Raw genomic sequence first — 22,134 nt, 5'->3', positions numbered from 1 at the left:
ATCCGGGGCCGAGGAGTGCACAGGTCCAGGTTTCCTCTTTATGTCTGATCGGTGTGAACCGTTAACTGGGAGGCCTGCGAGGGACCGACGTGGTGGGTGCTGGGCAGATGGTCAGCAGGAGGCAAGGCCAGAACTCCTTCCAAGGGGAACGCTGTTGGCTTTTACAGACTTATTCATCATGAAACCTAAAATTATACCCGTGGCTCACTTATTCCGGTCCAGATATTTCTGGTTCTGTTTTGGGAACGTCTGCGTAATTACAAGTGTAGTCGGCCAGATGTGCACTTGGGGTTCACCAATGAAAGACCCTGATAGAAAATGTGGCCCTCGTCACAGTAATTACTGTTTATAGAGAAGTCTTGAGATTTTTGTCTGGCTCAGACCTTGGTTTGGGGGGCAGGGTGAGGAAAGGGGGACCTAAAACTATAATTAGCTTTTTTTATTTTTCAGTAAGGCAAGGGTCATGCTTTGTATTGGTTATTTTTTAACCTTCTCGGATGTGTTTGAAAATATTATGGCAGTATATATATGTATATATATACACACATATATATACATATATACACACACACACAATAAAAGCATAATATGCTAATTAGACTGGACAGCCAAATGACCTTCCAGACGACCTTCCAACTGAAGCTGGGGCTGTGAGGGCCGAGGCAGCCACTGAGGCTGCAAGGGCCAAGCCCCTTGCACGAATTTTGTGCATCAGGCCTCTAGTATATATATATGTTTATGTATATGTATGATCCATTCACATTCTTTTATGTGGGCAGCACTTCACAGGTGACGTCCCATCTTTGATCTCATGTCACCATGAAGGTGTAGGTGACCTGTAGGTGTAGCGTATTGGCCGGAGCGCTTCAGCTGTGGCAGTGGGCACGGACTGTGGCTGAGGGAGCCGTCGTGACGGCCCGTCTGCTCCAGGAACGTCCCTGCACTCCTCCCCCGGGCACTTCAGTGAGCACGAGCCACTCCAGGAGCCACTCCAGCTCTGTCCGTCACTCCCGTTCCAGGGAGGGTCCGCACGGCCTTGGGCCATGTCTTGGGAAAGGCAGGATGTTCTGGTTAATTAAGTGTTCCAGTCTTCTGTGCAACCTGGAGCTATCACACCCCCAGAGGAAACTTGGGTGTTAAACTTCCGACAAGAGCCTGGGATCTAGGGTAGCATGACAACTGACAGATGGAGAGGAAGTCAAAGTCCCCAGGATGGACCCATGAAGGGGACTCGTATGGAAGTGAGAGCCACCGAAGACCAAGTGTGGCAGCCACTTGGCCTGTTCGGCGAGTGGGTGAGGACTGTTTAGGATGGTCAGCCTTTGATGAAAGCTTAGGGCTTGCAGGAGGGCAGCTGGTCTGAATCCTGGCAATTACTATTTGAGGACTCGGGCCCTAAAGGGCCCTGAGGCTACAGTTTGGGCAAACAAATGCTCACTCACTTTTCACTTTCCAACTGTCTTGGCTGCCAGGAGGGGCTCAGAGGTAGAAACTGAACTGGAAGTCAGTGCTTTCTCAGCAGGGGCAGCAAATTACAACTGGGAATTACGCGGACAATTACAACACTACTCTATATTTGCTTGCAGTTCACCTCATGATTATCACACCTTGCCTCATGTCTAGCTGTCATGTTTTTTCTTGTTCTTGATCTTGCATTTGGTCAGAAGTGGATACCTTACCAACAGCAACGCTAGGTATTATCTGCCTGGATGTGGATCCCAGCTCTGCCACGTAGGAGTGGTGTGATCTTGGGAAAGTTACCCGGGGCCTCAGCTCTCTGGTCTGTAAGATGGGCCTCATAATGGCACCACCCATACCCAAGACTCTTGTAAGGGTTAAATGAGTTAATACATATAAAGGGATTTGAATACTTTTGAGTGGTGCCTGCACAGAGTCAGTACTTATATCATTAATTTTTTTTTAATGCCCAGGAGAGGATTTTGAATATGGAATACTAGTTATCCATCCGTGTTTCTGTTCTGCTACTTGACTTAAAAAAAATCCTTCCATTCTTTCATACTGACCTCTAATCGATATGCAAGCCCTGTTTTTGCTTCCTTATAATTCCTTCCCTTCCTGTGTCCTTCCTGCTTTTCCACCCCAGACTCTTAACTGGTTTTCCTGATTCTAGTTTTATTAACCTTCTCCTCCCTCCACCCCCTCCCTCCCCCCCCCGGATCCCACCTCCACACTCTGCCTCAAAGAGCTCTGTCAGTTCACATGTGACCACACCACATTCCCAGCCACATGCTCCTACGGGTCAGGTGAGCCATTACATTTCCACCGTGGGCTGATTCCTGCTTGTCCTTCAGTCTCCTGACTTGAGCCCCAGGCAGTTCCCCGCCAGTCCTTGTATATTCCGGGAATGTCTCTTGAGATTCTAAGACCCAACTCACATGTCACCTCCTCTGTCCAGCCTTTCCTGACCTCTCCAGAGAGGTGTCTCCCTTCTCTCCTCCACGGAACTCCCATGTCCTTCTGTCCTTCGCACTGTGGCGGCCCCTAGTTTAATTCCGTCTCTTCCCCCCACTCACCTAGACGTGTGGCGAGGGCCACAGACACCCTGCTTTCTTCAGGAACGTATCCCTGGCCCGGGCACGAGTAATGTTTGCATCGTGCAAGAGTTTATTTCCTGAGATTATTCCTCCCTTTTCTGTTCTGTTTCCTGCAGCTCTTTGACCTTGATGAGGACGGCTACATCTCAGAGGAAGAGTTTTCCACCATTCTGCAGGCTTCCCTCGGGGTGCCCGACCTCGACGGTTCTGGTCTCTTCAAGGAGATAGCCCAGGGCGATTCTGTGTCCTATGGTGAGTAGGCAGTTGGCACCTGACTCAGTTTATCCGGACTATGGAGTGACTCTCAAGACAAGAGTGTTGTTGCCTTCCACTAATTATATTGACAGTAGAGATGATGATGATGATAGTACTAGCAGCTGTAGTGTAGTGGTAGTAGTAGCTAATTAATGAGGACTTACCAATGCTACGTAGTCTTCCATTGTATACAGATTAACTCATTCTTTACAGCAAGCCTATTTCATCCGTACCTTTTATTATTATTTTACTGAGGTGCAAAGAATTTAAGTAACTTATGTACGGTCATCCAGCTAGAGAATGTCAGAGCCAGGGCTCCACAACCAAGACCGCCGGGCTGTAGGACCCACCCCATTGACCCCCACACCCAAGCGCCTCTCCCATTGCTCAGATCTGCTGCCCTCCCTCCTGGAGGGCTTGTCCCGTCTGCTGTCAGCGTGGCCACACAGTGCGAGCAAGTTAACCCAGCTGGATGGGAACCACTGCAAAGAGATGTGGGCTGAGGTGCCAACCATAATGGTCGTAGCTAAACCACCTGGCGATGGCTACTGTTAGCGGCTTCCGTAAGCTTTCGCATTCGCTGCCTCATGTCCTGCTGCTGGCACCCCCGTGAGGGAGGGACGATGGGGAGGAAGGCCTTCTGGCCAAATGGCAGGTTGGTCCATCCGTGACCGGCCTTTCTCCCAATGGCTCAAGACCACACATCAGAACAAGTCCCACCGGCAGAAGGACGGTGCCTCCGTTTCCACCGGTTTCACAGTGCGGTCATCGAGAAACACCCCACAGCAGAGAGACCACCTTAGCGTTGATGTGGCCGGTGGGCTGGCTCACAGACGTCAGACGTCAGGCCAGCGTGGGCTCCCCAGGCTTCTCCCTGAGGCTGGCAGAGGACGCCTCTTCAATGAGTGCCAAGAGTTTCGGCTTCACTTTTATGGGGTGGGGAAGTGAGGTCACAAATTTCTCTTACTCCTGTTTTAATTACTGTCATTTTGGCTGCCCTTTATTCTATTTTAGGTAATTAAGTGCCTAGCACACTTACTCTAGTGAGTTCATTTAAGGAAAAAAAAAAAGGAGAGGGAGGGAGGGAGGGAGGGAAGGAGGAAATGGGGAAGTATATACTGAGATAAAACTTATGAGTCAGAAACCCCATGCATACTCCTCCTCTGACCATTTTTCTTTCATACGTAAGACTCTATTCCTCTGAACTACCAAATTTGGAAAAACTATTTGCAATCGCTATTTCAGTGGAAGCTAATACTAAAGGTTCTTTGTCGGTAGTCATCATTTTGCCTGTTGGTTTTAATAATTTTACAGGAAAACCTGCATTGTTTGGGGGAGTTCAGCTTTTTCCTTTTCAGAATATCTCCCTTTTCCCAACAGTATAGCAGTCCACTTTTTTTTTTTTTCAGGAATATCTAGGATATTTAGGTATAACTTTATAAAGGAATTGGTATTAAATGTATCATAAATGTGACCTTTACAACGGTTTCACTGTTGATCATTTAAACGGTTTGCATTCTTGGTTTTCCATTAGCCACATTAATGCCCAATTTCAAAGTTAGCTCACAGCACTTCTTCTCGGAGCGAGTTTCTCTTTAATGCCACGGACATCCCCAAAGAGGACAGAGACCTTGATCTTTTGAACAGAGCCTGAGTCTTAAAATCAAAGTTCACTTATCTTAGAAGTCACCTAAGTCCTCCGTGTCTCCGTCATTGACACAGACCGACACAGAGGAACCTGTGTTCGGGGTGTTCAGAGGAACAATGCATAGCTTGCCTGATCTGGAATATAAAATACAGTGGGGCCTTGACTTACGAGTTTAATTCGTTCCCGTGACGGAGCTCGTAACTCAAATTATTCGTATGTCAAATCAGTTGTGAACGAGTGAGACGTGATGCTGGGCTGCTGATGTGGCGTTCACTGTGACGTTCACTGCGCCAACTAGCGGTGGGGTATCTGAAGCTGGCTCGTAACCCGAATTTTAGCTCGCAACTCAAAGCAAAAAATCGGCCAAGAGACGGCTCGTATCTCGAAAAACTCATTAGTCGGGACACCCATAAGTCAAGGCCCCACTGTAGTCTGTGACTGCAAACACCGTTGCGGTTGCAAAGAATGAGTCGGGCTCAGTCTGGCGACTTCCTCATCACCAAGACGGGTTTCATTGTCAAACGTGCTTGGGTCGTCCCATGTGCTGTGAAGCAGGCTCCTGGTTATCATAGGATTAAAAATTAAATCAATGGATAGAAATAGGACATTGGGTTAAAATCCCTTGTTTATAGACCCACCTAGCAAGCTGATTCAAAGACCAGGTTCCCTTTGCTAAACAAGCTCCATAAACTCTCCTCCATTTCTGTTTGGCCTGCATTTGGGAATTCATATAACACACTCAGACAAATGGTGCTCATTTGTATCTGGCTTGTGTCATTCAGCACAGAGGCTTTAAGTTGCATCTGCATCCTGGCACCATGGCTGTCCCTTCATTTTCATCGCCTTACAGCATCATGTTCCACGAATACGGCAACATGTACTTAGCCATTGCTGCTGTTGACAAACACGTGCACTCTGTCCATGTTGCCACGGAATTCTCCTCCATGTCTCCCGGGACACACGAGGCATCAATTTCTCTAGGTTCTCTACACCACGCTGGGGGTAGAATTAATGGGCCCCAGGACATGCGTATCTTTCAACTTCCCTAGGTCATGGAAACGCTGTCTTCCAAAGCCATTGTCCGCATTTATGAGGGTTGAGTCATAGGAGTTGCAAGTAATTATCTTATTAAAGTCATATGTCAAAAGAATCTTCGCCTCCATTGAACTGGATTTGGTTTCCTCCCTTCTTCTAGAGGAATTTAAGAGCTTTGCCCTGAAGCACCCGGAATATGCGAGGATCTTTACGACGTACTTGGAACTGCAGGCCGGCCACGTGTTCTCCTTACCCGAGGAGCGCCCCGCGGCGCCCGCCACGGCCAGTAATAAAGTCAGTCCCGAGAGCCGCGAGGAGAGCCCCTCAGACAAGAAAGATGACTGAGAGCGGGCATCCCAGGAAGGAGGATGGAGCGGCCTTTCCCTGAGATCGGGGCGGCGTGGATCAGTCGTATTGTATAAATATGATTTGTGGAGTCATGGCGATGTATAAACGGGAAAACTTTGCCCTGGCTGGGTGGCTCCGTTGGTCGACCATCCTCCCAGGCACCAAAAGGTTTCAGGGCACATACCTAGGTTGTGGGTTCCATCCTGGGTTGGGGCATGTGCAGGGGTGGGCAACTGATCTATGTTTCTCTCTCACATCAATATTCCTCTCTCTCTCTCCCTTTCTATCTCTCAGATCACTAAAAACCTATCCTCGGGTGAGGAATAAATTTTTAAAAATTTTTAAATGGAAAGGTTTTTTATAAAAATGATAGATTTTATTAGGATGCTTCCATTCACCCGTGTAGGTCGAGGAATATCTTTTTGCCTGTCATATTGTCCTGTACTGATTGGTTTACTGGTGATACGTGTGTTTTTGCAGATTCTCCCGTTGAGTTTGCACATCCAAATGAATGAAGTGCGCTGCCTTCCTGGAGTGTATCCACACAGTAAAGAGTTTTCTAAGGAAAAATAAGTACTATTTTGTCATCTCTAGTCCCTTTCTACTCTGGAAATAAGCATGAAGAGTCTGCCCCCTCTCCCCCGGCCCATTTCCATTTTCTTGGATCAGTGACTATGGTTGGATTAGAAAGGAGAACTCTCTTAATTAGATGAGACTCTTCAAATCCCTGTTCTCTGTCGCCTGCACCCCTAAACCACCTGCGGAGGGAAATCAGACCCTTTTGCACGACCTCCTGATGTAGAACTTTGTTTTCACAGGCAGCAGCCATGGCCACAGGCTAAGTGGGAATTGCCTGATTGAAGGGAACATCGATTGCCTAATGGGAAAATGAATTGTGTGCCACGGAGTTTAGTTTAATTTGAGCCGGACAGCGTAGAATGCAGCTCTTGCCCAGTAAATGAATCCGATTTCCTCTACTGATATGATACTAGAATTCATAATGTTACCATCCAGGTGGGGGTTTTATTTTGTTAGATGCCCACTCGAGTTTTCGAACTTGTCAGGAATCTCCAGTCCAGGGAAACACACAAGGTCCTAAGGCATCCCCGAAAGCTAGGGACTCCAAAAACCCAGCAACCCCACATGCAGCCCCCAGGCAGGCGTCTGACAGCGACGCGTATCCTTTTGGTTAACCAACGATTTGCCTCTCGTGCCATTTTTGTTGGTTGTCATGCATGTACACATGTTGTCAGTATGGCTTATGTTGGAAATTTTGAAGAAAGAAGCGATTTTTTAAATATGATGCATAAAAATGGTTCAGATTCTGAATTTAGTCTTTGCATTTAAACGCTTTGTTTTGCTTATGTTTCTGAATATCAGGGTGAGTCACCCCCGAGCCAGTGTGTGAGGAAGGCCATTTTTGAAGTTGAAAGTCTCATGGGAGAGGTGTTGGCATTTATATGTAATCAAGAGTCATGACTTTAAACATAAGTTCTACATCTTAAGCACTTAAGTGTTCTAATTTAATTGTGTATATGTGTATTTGAATAATTGCTTACTAGAAACTTTGTCGGAGTATATATATATATATATATATATATATATATAAATATATGTAATTGTTTGCTTTTTATGTATCTTAAAGCTACTTAGACAAAAAGCACTGAATGAACTGGAAACAATTGCTTAATTAGGAAAGTCTAGGTTTCCAATAGTGTTTGTCATCCGCAATTGAATGTATGTAATACTCAGGTACCGTGACTGTTTTTTTTAATCAGAGAAAAGCCACATATTAATTCTACGGGTCATGGAAAAGCATCATTGGAAATTAAAAGCTTTCTATGAGGCTCTTGGAAGTGAGCCCATTGTCTGCCTGTTTTAAAATAATATTGTATGCCCTTTAATTCCACTTCTGCCAATGTAATATTCCTATTTTATTATGAACAAACAGAACTGCTACCTAAAATCATGGCCATTAAAAAATTCTGGTTTTGCTCTTTTGTCTCAAACGTAATAGGCCTTTTTAATATTGTGGTTTGAACTTGCTTGCTTGCATATTTAGGAATATGATTAATCCTTTTTGTTTGCATTGAAGCTTTATGAAATGTCAGACATGATTTTACTCTAATGAAAAACTCCCATTTTAGCCAAGGGTGCAATCGCTCGTGTTCATAAAGAAGTTGACTTTGGACTGGTGGAGGGTGAAGGGGGGGTGTGCAGGAACCCAAGCCATGATCCTCGGTCTATTCAGACTTGGCCTCTACTTTTATGCCGCCTTAACCAAAACTTCCTTTAAAGAGGCCTTGCTCCGTGTGGGATGTATAGTAAGGAATTGCGTTTCATGAAATCACTTACGTGCACTGAAGTCTTATGGAATAGTTTGAGAAAAACAGGGTCCTCTCCGAAATAAATAGTAGATCCCGAGGCCTAGAAGCCAGATTTCAATCAGGAGAGTCCCACTGAGGGACGATGGCACCCTACATACGTCAGGACCACGTTCTTGTGTGCACAGTGCGTTTCATTCTCTACCACTGCTGTCAGGGTTCCGGCGGCCAAGCGTGAGAGCTGGCACCATGGGTATGTCAAAGAGAGCGCCTCAAAATTAAGGGGGGGGGCGGGGGAAGCGGGAAATGCTACTTTAGGCCTTCACCCTGGCATCAGAATATTCTCCTTTAAAGGACAACAGAGTAACGGGAAGTGGTTATATGACGAGTGCTCTGCAGATGTGGACTTCAGTTCTGTGTGAGACGTTCAGTCACTGGGTGTCTTTGTTAGCCGGTCGGTCACCGACTCATTAGTTGTTGGACTGTTTTTGTTTCAGCACGTGCTCCACGATCCAGAATCCTGGACAGGGTTAGCTTTGTTTTAGTATTGGGTGTGTAGGTGAGGGTTCCATATTAGCAGCTGTGCTCAAAGGAAGGTCATATTGTGTCTGCTAATGGTGTCCAGATTTTATTCTTGTCTACAATGACAGTGTCTGAAGAATATTATTTAGTGTCTAAAGAATGTTTTACTTGGCAGCTATGACAGTTGCTACCACCTCTGGTAAAACACACACACGGTAAATCATGTGGGTCTTTTGTAGAGAATATAAACATATTTATGATAGCAGCGGAGCTAATGCAAATGCCAATATACATTAAAAGAAAAAATTAAAATAAAATAGACTGCCTCTGTTTAGAAGATGGTGGTCTGCTCTCTGCATGAGGCAGAGCAGTGCAGACACATGACTCCCAGACACGGGAACTGTCCCCTTTCCATTGTCATAGATGCAGACAAGACCTCAACCATCTCCATCTCCTCCCCCACTAAGCTCCCTCTGCCCCATCTTTCTCTTCCTCCAATGACTTCAGCCCTTCAGCCTCAGCGTCTTTGTCCTGATGTTCCCTCTGGAATATTCTTTCCCAAAGATTTTCACCTGCCTCTCTCTTCTTCATTCAGACTTAAAATAAAAGCTACATTGAGATGTGATTCACACACCGTATAATTCAGTGCCTTTAAATATATATATATATATATATATATATATATATATATATATTGCATATTCAGAGAATTGTGCAACCATCTAATCTAATTTTTAAATGTTCGACTTCATTCCGATTTTAAATCTAATAGGACTCCCCCATCACCTAATGTCAAAAGCCCAGTCAGTCCCTGCAGACATTCTCAATCCTATGGCCTTTTCTTGCGATTGCTTTTACACGCGTGTGAAATGGTTTGTTTATGTCTGCATTGTCTGTCCTTCCTAGCACTTAGATGCTCCGGGCACATAGTAAACGCTCAGTACTTGATGAATGGATGAATGAGGGCAATGCTATCTTTCCCTGACCGCGTCTGCCTTGCGTTGTATTAGAATAGAGATAGTCTTTACAACAAATAGAAAACCCCGGATTATGTAGAAACCCATGCAGAAACTAAGGCTCAGGAAGGTTTCCTCACTGCTCAGGGTTACGTAACTGTGAGTCCCAGGGCTGGGATGCAAGCCCAAGGCCAGCTGGCTCTAACTGTGGGGACTTCTGATTCGGCCAAGGTAACTTGAACCCGTAAGTAACTGAAGAATTACATGGCCGGCGGCTTCAGGTTCCAGAAGCATGGAAACTGGCGCATCTGAGAGCCCTCTGGCCACAAAACCCCAAGCATGCCAAACAGAATATCACGAACATATTCGAAAAGATGGCTGAGTGTGAAGGATACAAAGGGAAACCCGTAAAAGCCAAGAAATGAAAAGGGAGCCGAAAAAACCAGAACTGTGAGAAGGCGTGTAAGACTCATGTCATGGCCCAGCCGAATGGTGGATGGTGGTGCGTGACCCACGTGTGCTCGGAAAGAATGTGTATTCTGCAGGGGCTGGGTGTAATGTTCTATAAATATCGGTTAGACCTCGTTTGTTGATAGTCCCGCATCCTTCTTTATCCTCGCTGATTGCTGTGTTTACTTGTTCTATTAATTATTGAGAGAGGTTGAAACGTCCAACTATAATTGTGACTTGGTCCACTGCCAGTTTGTCTGAAGTTCTGCCCGAGGTCGTAATTATTTTTTATTGTTATGTCATCTTGATGAACTGGCCCTTGTATCGTGATGAATATTCCTTTTTAATTCCAGCAATGCTCTTCATCCTGTTGTTACCATTGCCGCTCGAATCACACCAACTTTCTTATGACTAGTCATTTTTCTCTTAACCTATCTGTGTCTTAGTATTTAATACGCATCTCTTAAGGATTTCGTGGTCCATTTGTGTCTTGCATTTTTATATTGTCTGACAATTTCCATCTTTTTTATTTTTAAGCATGTTTTCATTGATTTTAGAGAGAGAGGAAGGGAGAGGGTGGGAGAGAGAAACATCGATGTGAGATAGAAGCATCTATTGGTTGCCTCCTGCACACTCCCCAGCAGGAATTGAACCCACAACCCGGGCTTGTGCCCTGACCAGGAATTGAACCGGTGACCTTTCATTGCATGGGATGATGCCCAAACAACTGAGCCGCACCAGGCAGGGCCAATTTCCATCTTTTAGTTGGAACGTTTAGTTTACTTCCATTTACTGTAATTATCGGTATGATTGGGCTTGAATCCACCGTCTGGCGTTTTGCTTTCCATTTCTTTCATCTGATCTTTGACCTATTCTCCTCCTTTCCTGACTTATTTTGGATTAAACAATTTTTAACTGTTTTATCATTTTATATTTTCTTTTGGCTTACTAGCTAGCCACACTTATTTACATACTGTGAGTGGTTGCTCCAGAGTTTACAACACGCATCTTTCATTTAATATAACAGGAACCTTCCAACAAGATGCTCCCATATGACCCTCTCTCTTCATGTGTGCTGCTGTCATATTCCTTCTACGGGTTTTTAACTCCATGGATAGTATCATTTTTATTCTCAACAGTCAAGTGAAAATGTGTGGGAAAGGGTCTATCCGCATGTGTACTGTTTCTGTCACTCTTTATTACTTTGTGCAATTCCAGCATTTTTTCCTGTTGAATGTCTTTGAACCATTCTTGTGCAAGTCTGACAATGAACTCTCAGCTTTCTTTTCTCCAAACGTGTCTTTACTTTTGCCCTCGTTTTATAGGACTATTTCCTGAATACAGAATTCTAGGTTGACTTTCTGCTTTCAGTACTTTTATTGTCTATGACGAGAAGTTAGAAGTAATTCTCTTAGAGTATAGTTCTCTTGTATATAATGCATTTTTATCATCCAGCGACTTGTAACATTGTGTTTTTTTTTTATTACTAGTGCTGGAAAGTTCTATTCTGATTGCCCTCGGCATGACTCTTTGCTAATGTTTATCCTTTTGGGGTTTATTGAGCTTCTTTGATCTGTAGGTTTAGACTTTTCATCAAATCAGGAAGCTTTTCAGCCATTACCCCTTTAAATAATGGTCCTGCCCCTCACCTTTCTCTCCTCGGAGACCAGCCCCCCGAGTCTCCGCTGGCTTTTTTTCAGTCCTCCTTCTCGGTGCGCTTCGGTCTGATCATTTCCGTCTCCCTCCCTTCCCGTTCCCTGATCGTTCCTTCTGCCGTATCTAATCCGCTTTCTAACTTCCACTTCAGCGACCGCGTCTTTTGCTTCTAGAATTTTCACTTCGTTCTTTTCATAGTTTCTGTTTGGCTCATGTGAGATCCCTATGTGTTCCCTCGGTGTGTTCATAGACTTCTTAACGTTCTGAAACGTACTTATAATAGTAGCGTTAAAGTCTTCGTTTCCTGTGTCGCCATCTCTGTCGTTCCTGGGCTGTTTGGTTTTTGTACTGGCTGACTCTTCCCCTAGCAATGGGACGTGCTTTCCTCCTCCTTCACGTGTCTTTATGCAAATTATCTCATATACAAATCTCGGTTAATTACTTACACAGATGATTTTGTATTATGTATGGGACAGTATAGGTGCCATTTTACCTAGTACCTACATTTGTCTTTTTTACCATCTGTATAGAACATTCTTAAAATTTATAAAACATTCTTAAACTGACAGATTATAAACATGGAGAAAAGATGGGTGGTTGTCAGAGGTTAGGGGGGACGTGAGAATGGATGAGAGGTGGGAGTGGCTAAGGAGAGCCAAATGAGCAATCCTGTGGTGATGAAACGCTCTGTAGCTGACGGCATCGGTGTTATTGTCTGGTTGGGATATTGTTGTACAATGGTTTTGCAACCTCTAGGAAACCTCCAGAAAGTTAAGAGAAAGACAATGTTCATAATTTAAATGTGGCACAACTATAGATGGAGAAAGAAGTTAAAAATCACAGAAGACTATGAAATACATTCTATAGATATATTTGAAAGTTTAGATCAAATGAATATTTTTAAGAAAAAGCTAATCTAAGAGGAAAGAAATCCTGGATATCTCTATAATCATTATAAAAATTTAATTAGTTTAAAATCAACCCCCCTAAGTAACTCCTAGGTGGAGTTACAGGCCAATTTTAAACATTCAAGAAATAGATCATCTCAATATTATACATACTTAACAGAGAAAAATATCTTGATACCAAAATTAAATAAGGGCAATAGGAGAATGATCAGTAATACTCTGCTTCATTTGTAAATATAGATTCAATTATCTAATCCACCAATCCTTTAAAAAAAATTCATGACCAAGTGGATTTATTCCAGGAATGCAAGGATGGTTTAATATTGGAAAGTATTTTGTGTCATTAAATTCATATTGTTTTGGTTTCCTGTTGCAACAAATTACCACAAACTTAATGGCTTAAACCATTCAAATGTGGTATTTTATTCCAGAAGTCACTGGGTCTTACTGGGCTAAAATCAAGGTATCAGCAAGGCTGCATTTGCTCCTCCTAGAGCAGTGGTTCTCAACCTTCCTAATGCCGCGACCCTTTCATACAGTTCCTCATGTTGTGGTGACCCCCACTTTCATTGTTACAAATTGCACATAATGAAAGCATAGTGATTCATCACAAAAACAATATGTAATTATATATGTGTTTTCCGATGGTCTTAGGCGACTCCTGTGAAAGGGTCGTTCGACCCCCAGGTTGAGAACCGCTGACCTAGAGGCTTCGGGGAGAATCTGTTTTCTTGCCTTTTGCAGCCTCTGGAGGCCGTCAACATTCTTTGGCTCATGACCGCTTATCTCCACCAGAGAGACTGGCTCCTTGAGCCGCATCAAAGCTAGCAAAGACAGGATTTCTTTCACATCCCATCCTTCTGACCTTTTCTGCCTCCCTTTTCCACTTTAAAGAGTGCACGGGGTAGTCCCGGACAATCTTTTTATTCTCAAGTCAGTTATTTAACAACTTTAGTTCTACCTGCAACCTTAATTCCCCTTCGCCACGGAAGGCAGCATTGGTCCCTGTGTTCGCTGCTAGGTCATGGAGTAGCTGCGGGTTTAGTTGTATAAGAAACTGCAAAACGTTTTCCCCAGAGCCTCTGGGCCAGTTTACATTCCCATCCGCAATGGGTGCAAACGCCGATGGCTCCACCGCACAGGGACTTTGCAGAGAGCCGACGAGACGAGAGATGGGAGAGGGCCCGGGACACACCTGAGGGTAGAAGTGATAATACGACCTGGAACAGAGACCCCTTTGCTGGGCTCCCTCACGTGGCCGCCCGTGAGCCCCATCAGAGGCCCACGCTTCCTCAGCCATTGTCTGTGCGTTTATGGATTTGTTCCTGTGGAGGTTACTCTGGCCCCAGTGCAGGGGCGGCAATGACGCATGGCTCCCCGGGGTGGGGCCCGCACAGAGGGGGCGGTTGAATGTTCTGGGGATGGAAGGGAAAGCCTTGTTTATCCCTGGAGGGCTTGATAGCCAGGCGTGGGGCCAGGGCTTCTGTGCACGTTCGGGTGGGGGGTGGGGTGCAGGGCGGACTTCTGCACATGGCAGAGGGCTGCCGAGCTGGGATGAATCCAGAGGGCACCCAGCCTGGAGCTCAAGCCTTCCCCAGCCTGCCCTCCGTGTTTGCCTCAGCTCACCTTCTTCCAAGGAGGCCCACAATGCAGGGAGGAGAACGCCAGGGTCAGGACACGCAGGTCGTAGTCCCTGTGTTCATCCACTGGCTTGTTGTCACATCTGTCACCCTCCCTGGGACTCTGTCCCCTCATCTGTAAAATGGGGATATTACTTCATCTCCACCTGTCACTGAGATTGTCTGAGTCAGTTCAGACCAAACTTGTGTGTGTGTGAGAGAGAGAGAGAGAGACACTAGCCCTTCACAGGCTGCCCTCCTATATAAAGGGTGTCCCAAAATTCACGCAAGATTTGAATTTTGCGTGAGCATTAACAACAACAACAAAAAAATAAAAGCCTAATTTGACTTGGTTTATTGAATCAGATTCTAATATCTGTTTCCCTTTGATTTTAATCCCTTCAATTTGATAAGCATGACCAAGTACCAGTGATGGCCCAGGAGCAGGGACAATGGAGACCAATGAAGACCATGGCTTTGTGTATGTGCCAGCAACACCGTGGAGGCCATTTACCCGATGTGCTATTCCATACATAACCCTAGACTGTGTACTTTACGAATCAATAAAAAATTTACAATTTTTAGTTATAAACCTGTGTTTTCTATCAAGATTACTTCTTGCGTGAATTTTGGGACACCCTTTATTATGTCCATCTATAGAGACACCATTGGAACTTGACATCATGGCCACTCAATGCAACTCCGACTCTTATAAGCAGCGCATAACCTTAAGAGGGCGCAGCACGCCTTTCTGCTTTCTGCCCCCCACCCCCCCTGCCTTCCTGCAACCTGAGAACACAAGGAAGCCAGTGCACCTAGAGGCAGCCCCCACCCCATCGGGAGCAGGGGCTGCTGGACAAATGTCCCGCCTCCATCGCTCAGGGGCAGTGCCGGGAGGCATCCTGTACAAGGATTCTCCCAGAGGCACCGGCGGAACTGAGCACAACCCTGATGACACCCCCCACGTTGGCCTCTCCTCCTTCCCGGGGTCACTCGCCCTGGTCCCTCACTCCTACTTCCTGGGGTCAGCTCCCCAATAAAACCACCTGAGTTCAAATCCCCACAGAAACTGCGGCTGGCCCCCAGGTGGCACAGGCCACACATGGGTGACATGGCTCCCTCCTCTGGTAGCACAAGGAACCGCTCAGAGCTTTGAGTTTTGTCTCCAGTCCCTGGCTCAGGTCTCCCTTGTAAAAGTGGGTACACCCGGCCGTTGCCCAGCACTCGCAGGATTGGGTCGGGTGCCTGGGAGCGGCTCTGTTTCCTGGGTCACTCAGGACCCCAACATGTGGAGGCCCCAGATCCTGGGCCAGGTCCCTGAGACAACCTGCCATGTGCCGGCCACCTGGGCCAGGCTTTTCAAGAATCGGGGTGTGCTGAGCCGGGCCAGCCCCAGTGCGGCTTCACAATCCCCGAACACCAGGCCCGCCCGTGCCACCCCCCATACCCCTGCCCGAGGGATGTCGCCCTGAAATCTCCTTCCGCTCCATCCAGCCCATCTCCCTTCCGGTCACTGGCTCTCTGGCTGGCATGCGGATGATATTAAAGGACATCGCGATTGTGAACACACACTGAAACTTTCCAGGCCTTTAGGGCAGCGGTTCTCAACCTGTGGGTCGCGACCCCTTTGGCGGTCGAACGACCCTTTCACAGGGGTCGCCTAAGACCATGCTGCATATCAGATATTTACATGGTGATTCATAACAGTAGCAACATTACAGCTAGGAAGTAGCAACGAAAATAATTTTATGGTTGGGTCACAACATGAGGAACTGTATTTAAAGGGCCAGAAGGTTGAGAACCACCGCTTTAGGGCAACGATAGCGATGCCTTTACCGGGTCATGCTTTCTTCCCTTTGGCCCCTGCAGACCTGGGGTCACTGAGCAGACACGGAAGCTCCGCTGAGTGCTTCCCAGGTGGGAAAACCACAAAAGCAAACCCACCTGTGGCGGATGCTGAGGGTGCCCAGGGGCGAGGAGGCCTGCAGGGCGTCCTGCCCTCAGAGGAAGGGCCACCGTCAGAGCTGGTGGCAGCTGCCTGTTTCTTTGGCGGACAAGGGGGTGGGGTCGGGGCAGGAGCGAGGGGTGGGGGGCAGGGGGACGAGGCTGCCTCCAGCAGAGCGCATGGCATGTGCCCAGGGCCCGAGGGCCAGAGCAGCACTCACACATTCAGGGGGGCCAGGGATGGCTGCGAAGGGGTGTATGTGGGAAGCCCCAGGTGCTCATATAGAGGCAAAGAGACGACGCTTTCCCAGCCCTCACCGCCACCCTGGGGGCCATCAAGGAGGCAGATGTGCCCAGGGCAGGGGTCCCCAACTCCCCAACGTCACTGAGGTCTGCAGGGAGGTGAGTGAGCAACGCCAATGAGGAGTGAGTTTAGGGTCCAGGGGAGAGCTCCGCCCCCTCCAAACCTCAAAGGGGCCAGACGGAGCCCCCGGAGGCTCTGGGAAAAGCCCAAGACTCCGATTTTTACGTGCGGTGCCCTGGTTGGTGAAGCAGTGGGTGGGTCCAGGAAAACGGGGGCCTGGCATTACCCCACAGGGCGCTGGTTGGCGGCTCCCTGGAGCAGGCCGCTCCTTCCAGCAGCCACGCTGACATCGGGCTGTGTCTGCGAGGCCACCACGGCCTCAGTGACTGGGGTTAGGCCTATCCCCAGTGAGGGAGCAGGCAGGGCTCTTGGGGGGGAGGGAGGGAGGGGAGCCGGGCCAATGTTTGCTTTCCACCAGGATGCGATGGACACAAACCGGATGGAGGAAACCTGAGCGAGTCCCCGCTGAGCACGGGAGAGAAATGCCTCTTAAGCAATTAGCGTCGATTCCCTGGCAGCTGCTGAATCTCAAAGGCAACTCCGGGAGTTTTGCTTTGGAGTCGGCCTCTTAAGACACACATAAAGGCATCGGGGTTGGCTGCTGGGCCAGAGGCGAGAGAGGGTCCAGCGTGGGTGGGGTGGTGGGGGTGGGAGAGGGTCCTGTTGTTATTCCTGGCCTCACATATGTCAGGGTTGATGCGTAGACGGAGCAAATCAACTTCTTCTGTGTGGACACCCGGGCTAAACCCAGGGCCAGCAGGTGGAAGGCAGAGGGAGGCCGCCTGACCTACAGGAAAGAGGGTTCCCGCCCCTCAGGGGGGCCTGAGCGTGCAGCCGGCTGCCTTTGGAAGGAGTAAGCGCTCCGTCCGGGGAGGCAGTCAAGCACATGCTGAATGGCCCCTGTTTGGGGGTGCGAGGGCGGAGAGAAGGGCCGCTGGGGGTGAACTCGGGCGTCTCCTCGGCCCTAGAAATTCTGCGATTGGCCTCGTTAGCCACAGCTCATGACGCTCCATTGCCCTGCTTGACTGGGGGTCTTGTGTTTGTGGGCGGCTGTTCATTAGGAAACATGCAGGCGCTTCAGAATTCCCTTTACACTCGGAATGGGACTCGGAGCTCTCGGTACAGGAACTGTGAGGAGAGTGGGAGGGAGCCCAGGACCCTGGTCCTTCAGCGGGGAGGGCAGCAGGGAGCCCTTAAGGGGGGGGGGGGCTGCCCAGGAGGGTTCAAGTTCACTGAGAAACGGGAAGGGGAAGGGGCAGATAGGCGTGAATAAGAAATCAAAGGGCTGAGTCACTGAGCTAATGTCAAAGTCCGAAGGTAAGAGGAAAGGAGAAAAACACACACGCCACCAGGCAATTGGAGAGTAATGAAGGCTTAGCAGACACCCCAGGTGACCGAAACAACAGGAGGAGCCGGGGAAATGTAATTAGGCGCTGATATGTGAGTCCTCTGAGGAGCCAGACCATCCTGCCCCTGGCCGTCCCCTCGCGTTTCATCGCTGCCTGGTCAGTGGCCGCCCCAAGTCCAGGACACAATTCGACAGGCCGAGGGCTCACCACTTGCTCAAAGCGGTTGGTCCCCTTAAGACCCAGGTCCAGTGCCAATAAGCCCACCACTCACCACTCCCTCTGAGTAAGGACAGAGTCTCAGAACAGGAGTGAACCCAGGGAATCAGTCTGCCCATTACACAGAAGGGAAAGCTGAGGCCCCAACAGGGGATCCTGTGCTGCGTGCAACAGGGAAGACTTTGGGGGGGGGGGGGCGGGGGCGGTGCGAGAGTCCATTCATTTTCTCTCCTGAGCTAGTAAGTCAGAGCTCTGGCTTTGGCTTTAAATACAGCTTCCCTGGGCCTTGACACAGGTGTCTCTTTAACCCTGTAATTGGCTTTTGAGGGATAGAGATTTCTCCTGGCCCACCTACCCAGAGTCACCTTTTTTGTTGGCAGGGGGAGGCTTGGGGATGTCCCTAAGAACATTCAAAATCTGTGTTCCGTCCTGTGCACAGACCCATGCAGAGAGCAGGCCCGTTGGTGGGTGGTTCTGGGGCCGGCAGCCTTTGAGGGTGACCCCCTTGGCCTGCCTTAGAGAGACAGAGAGAGAGCCCTCCCCCCCCCCCCCCGAAATGGTGGCCCAGCAGGGCTGGGTAAGTCGGGCAGTTTTCTGAGCCAGGGTGGTCCTATCTGTAAAGAGCTGGAGAGAGCAGGTCCATTTGCTCTTTACATATTTCTTTTCTTTTTTTTTTAATATATTTTATTGATTTTTTACAGAGAGGAAGGGAGAGGGATAGAGCGTTAGAAATATCGATGAGAGAGAAACATCTATCAGCTGCCTCCTGCACACTCCCCACTGGGTACATGCCCTTGACCGGAATCGAACCTGGGACCCTTGAGCCCGCAGGCCGACGCCCTATCCACTGAGCCAAACCGGTCAGGGCACGTATTTCTTTATATTGTTCAGAATCAGAAAGTGGCCCCCGGCTGCTTGGCACGGCCATGGCTTACTCAGCCCCACGCTGGGCGCCACAGGTTCCGTGCCAGCTCAGCCAGGTTCGGTGAGCCTGAGAGGAGGCGGTAAAGGATGGAGAAAAGACAGGCAAGAGGAGAAAGCTGGGTCTGGGTGGGACGCTGTCCTCCCTGACGGAGAGCTAGAGGCAGAACCGCGGCCTGCAAGCTGTGTCTGTATTTTATAGCAGATTCCACGAGGCAAAGTAAGGGCGTGGTTACAACGTTCTCTCGGGTTTCCAATCTACTCAATGACATGCACCCAGCCAAGCTTTGTTTACTCCACCTCCCGCAGCCCACATCACTCAGCCACCTGCAGCCACAGGTTCGGACCACAGGGTCAAGCTTACAACCACAGCCATTGGCTGTCATTGTGCTGGGGGGGCCTTGCCCTCCAAGCTGGGACTTGCACGTGGCTTTGCCCTCTCATTAGTCCCAGGCTTGAACCTGTCCAAAGGCTGTAGCCCAGTGGTTCTCAACCTTGGCTGCCCGTTAGAATCACCTGGGAATCTCTTTTAAAATCCTGATTTCTGGGCCTCCTCCTCCGGAAATTCTGTTTCTTTGTGACTAATGTTGTGGCCCCTCCCCACAACAAAGAAACAGAATTTCCGGGGGAGGAGGCCCAGAAATCAGGATTTTAAAAGAGATTCCCAGGTGATTCTAACGGGCAGCCAAGGTTGAGAACCATTGCTGTCAACGCTCTCCACAGGGCACAGCCAGGCTTTGCTGTCCTGCCAATCCTGCCCTAACCCTTCTCCCTCCCAACCCCTTGCCCCTCATGGCTCCTGGTGACTAGACCCTCCTGGCCAGGTCCCCCTCCACCCCTGCCCCCACTCTGCACTCAGCCGGGCAAACCCTCCAGATGCCGCTGTGGTCACGCTGCCCGCCGTTTAAAGCCCTCTGAGGCCGGCTCACTTCGGGGAGAGGCAGTACCATCCTCCTCCCTGTGGCCCGAAGGTGCGGGAAAATCAGGCCACGGCCCAGCCCTTCACTGTCTCCCCCACAAACATCGCTCCCTCTGCCCGAGTCACCCCTCCCTGCCCCCCACACACAGGGCTGAGATGTCCACCCCCCACCCCAGGCCTCAGAGGGACTTCATCTGTCTTGTTTACCGCTATAGTCCTGGCTCATAGGACTCTTCTGACACATAATAGTTGCTCAGGAAATACTGGAAGGAAGGAAGGAAGGAAGGAAGGAAGGAAGGAAGGAAGGAAGGAAGGAAGGAAGGAAGGAAGGAAGGGGGGAGGGAGGGAGGGAAGGAGGGAAGGAAGGAAGGAAGGAAGGAAGGAAGGAAGGAAGGAAGGAAAGGATAGGATGGAGGGACAAAGTCTCTTGTATCTACATAGTCTAGCTGGGTTTTAGCCTAAAGAGGGTAACAGTGAAAACAAACGGGTGAACCACGGGCGTTAAGGCATCAGAAGCAGCGATATTCGGGGGCACATGGGGAGGGTGCCACCTTTCACACAGCCAGCTCTGGCCATAGGGTAGAAAGACAGGAGGCGGGGGAGGGAGGGGCTCTGGGGGCAGCCCCGGCCACCTGATGAGCAGCACCAGGACTAGCCTCGTCCCCAGATAATCCAGAAGCAATCCGAGAGCCTGTGAACTGCGGACACTGAGGCCGAGGAGGGGAGAGAATTGCTCTCCTCCGGCCCCTGAGTTCCCTGCAGCACACGCGCTCACGAACCAGCCTGAACTGTGCGCTGATACAGGGGGGCACGGGAGGGGTGGCGGCTGGTTCCAGGGGGTGGGATCGTGTTGGCGGACAGCCTGCTGGGGGGGAGGGGGGGGGCTGAGGGGAGCGACCCAGGCTCCGGGAATGGGTAGGGCCTGGTGAGATGGTGGGTGGCCGGGGGTCCCTGCTAAACCCCAGGCTCCCTGGCGCCCAGACGAGCTCCATTTCCTGCAAACGTTCAAGCGGCCTCGGAGCCGGGGTGGGGGCGGGGGGGGGGGCCCGCTCGCCGGGGAGAAGCAGCTCCCTGGGGCTCTGACTTCTAACTCGGTTTGCAGATAGCGAGCCTTTTCCGTCCGGCTCCTCACCCCGGCCCTCTCTGCCTGGGACAATCACATTATTTCATTTAGACGAGTGAAGTTACCTGAGATCAATTAGACTTATTTTTTTTTCCTCTGTGTAATTTCCAAAGCTTAATATCTCCATTCAGGCCCAGCCCGGGGGCCAGCTTGTCTAGCAGAGTCCTAAACGATTTCAGCCCTTAATTCAATTGTACTTTTACCACAGCCCGGGCAGCGAGCATAATTCTTTTATCCCTAAGATGTCTCATTAGCAATAATCTAATCGCACATATTAAAATGTAGGTCACCGAGGTGGGCTGCGGGAGGCGGGGGGGGTGGGGGGGAGACGGCTCGTCATAGCTTTGAAGGCTGGACAGCTGTCTGGGGCCCCCATCAGCAGCACGCCCCCCCCCCCCCCCAGGCCCGGGCTCCCTCCTGAAACAATCAACTCCCGGAAAACAGTTTACTTTCCGCAGTTCCCAGCGCAGGACTTACCCTGGCCAGGAAGTGGAGTTGACATGTTGCTGTGAGGAGGGGTGGAGGGGCCCCCCTGTCTTGCCAACGGGACCAGGTGGAAAAGGTCTCAGGCATTTGGGGCCGGCGCCCTGGTCCCCGTTGGGCCAGGAACGTGCAGAGCGACCCTCGGAAGGGGGTGGGGGTGGGGGGGGCGGTTCGGCTCTTACTCTCTCAGGCCTCAGCGGTCACACCTGAGACGGGGTGGGCGTGGCCCGAGACCCACTGTTTCCTAAACTCTGCTCGTCTTAGTACAACTCGACGTTTCCTTCAAACCCACCGGCTCTTCTTAATGGGATACATTTGTTTTAAAAAGGAAGTGCAAGGATCAACATGGAAGGCTGTCAAGGACATTTGCTGGAGAGACCCAGGCAGGCTGACCCCACGTGTGTGTATACACTTCACATGTGCACAGAAACGATACTTTCTATTGTTTATTCGGGCAAAACCCGTCTTGACCCCATTGAGGTCAAGACAGTGGCTTCCTTTGGGGAGGAAGAAGGAGGTGTTGGCCAGGACGGGGCGCC

General features: G+C 49.3%; 1 protein-coding gene across 3 annotated transcripts in view; it reads left to right on the top strand.

Annotated features, from left to right (window-relative positions):
* LPCAT2 (lysophosphatidylcholine acyltransferase 2) overlaps window positions 1-6,082 on the top strand; it is a 51,874-nt gene extending 45,792 nt beyond the window's left edge. For all 3 annotated transcript variants that reach the window (XM_036345349.1, XM_036345348.1, XM_036345347.1), the window contains 2 exons: window positions 2,672-2,807; window positions 5,654-6,082. In XM_036345349.1, the coding sequence (XP_036201242.1) occupies window positions 2,672-2,807; window positions 5,654-5,838 (321 nt within the window). In that variant the 3' untranslated portion in view covers window positions 5,839-6,082. The remainder of the gene's footprint in view (window positions 1-2,671; window positions 2,808-5,653) is intronic.
* Window positions 6,083-22,134: the final 16,052 nt, after the last annotated feature.

The sequence above is a fragment of the Myotis myotis genome, unplaced genomic scaffold, assembly GCF_014108235.1.
Source record: "Myotis myotis isolate mMyoMyo1 unplaced genomic scaffold, mMyoMyo1.p scaffold_m19_p_19, whole genome shotgun sequence".
NCBI classification, from domain to species: domain Eukaryota; kingdom Metazoa; phylum Chordata; class Mammalia; order Chiroptera; family Vespertilionidae; genus Myotis; species Myotis myotis.
This window is presented reverse-complemented; position numbering and strand designations above follow the sequence as displayed.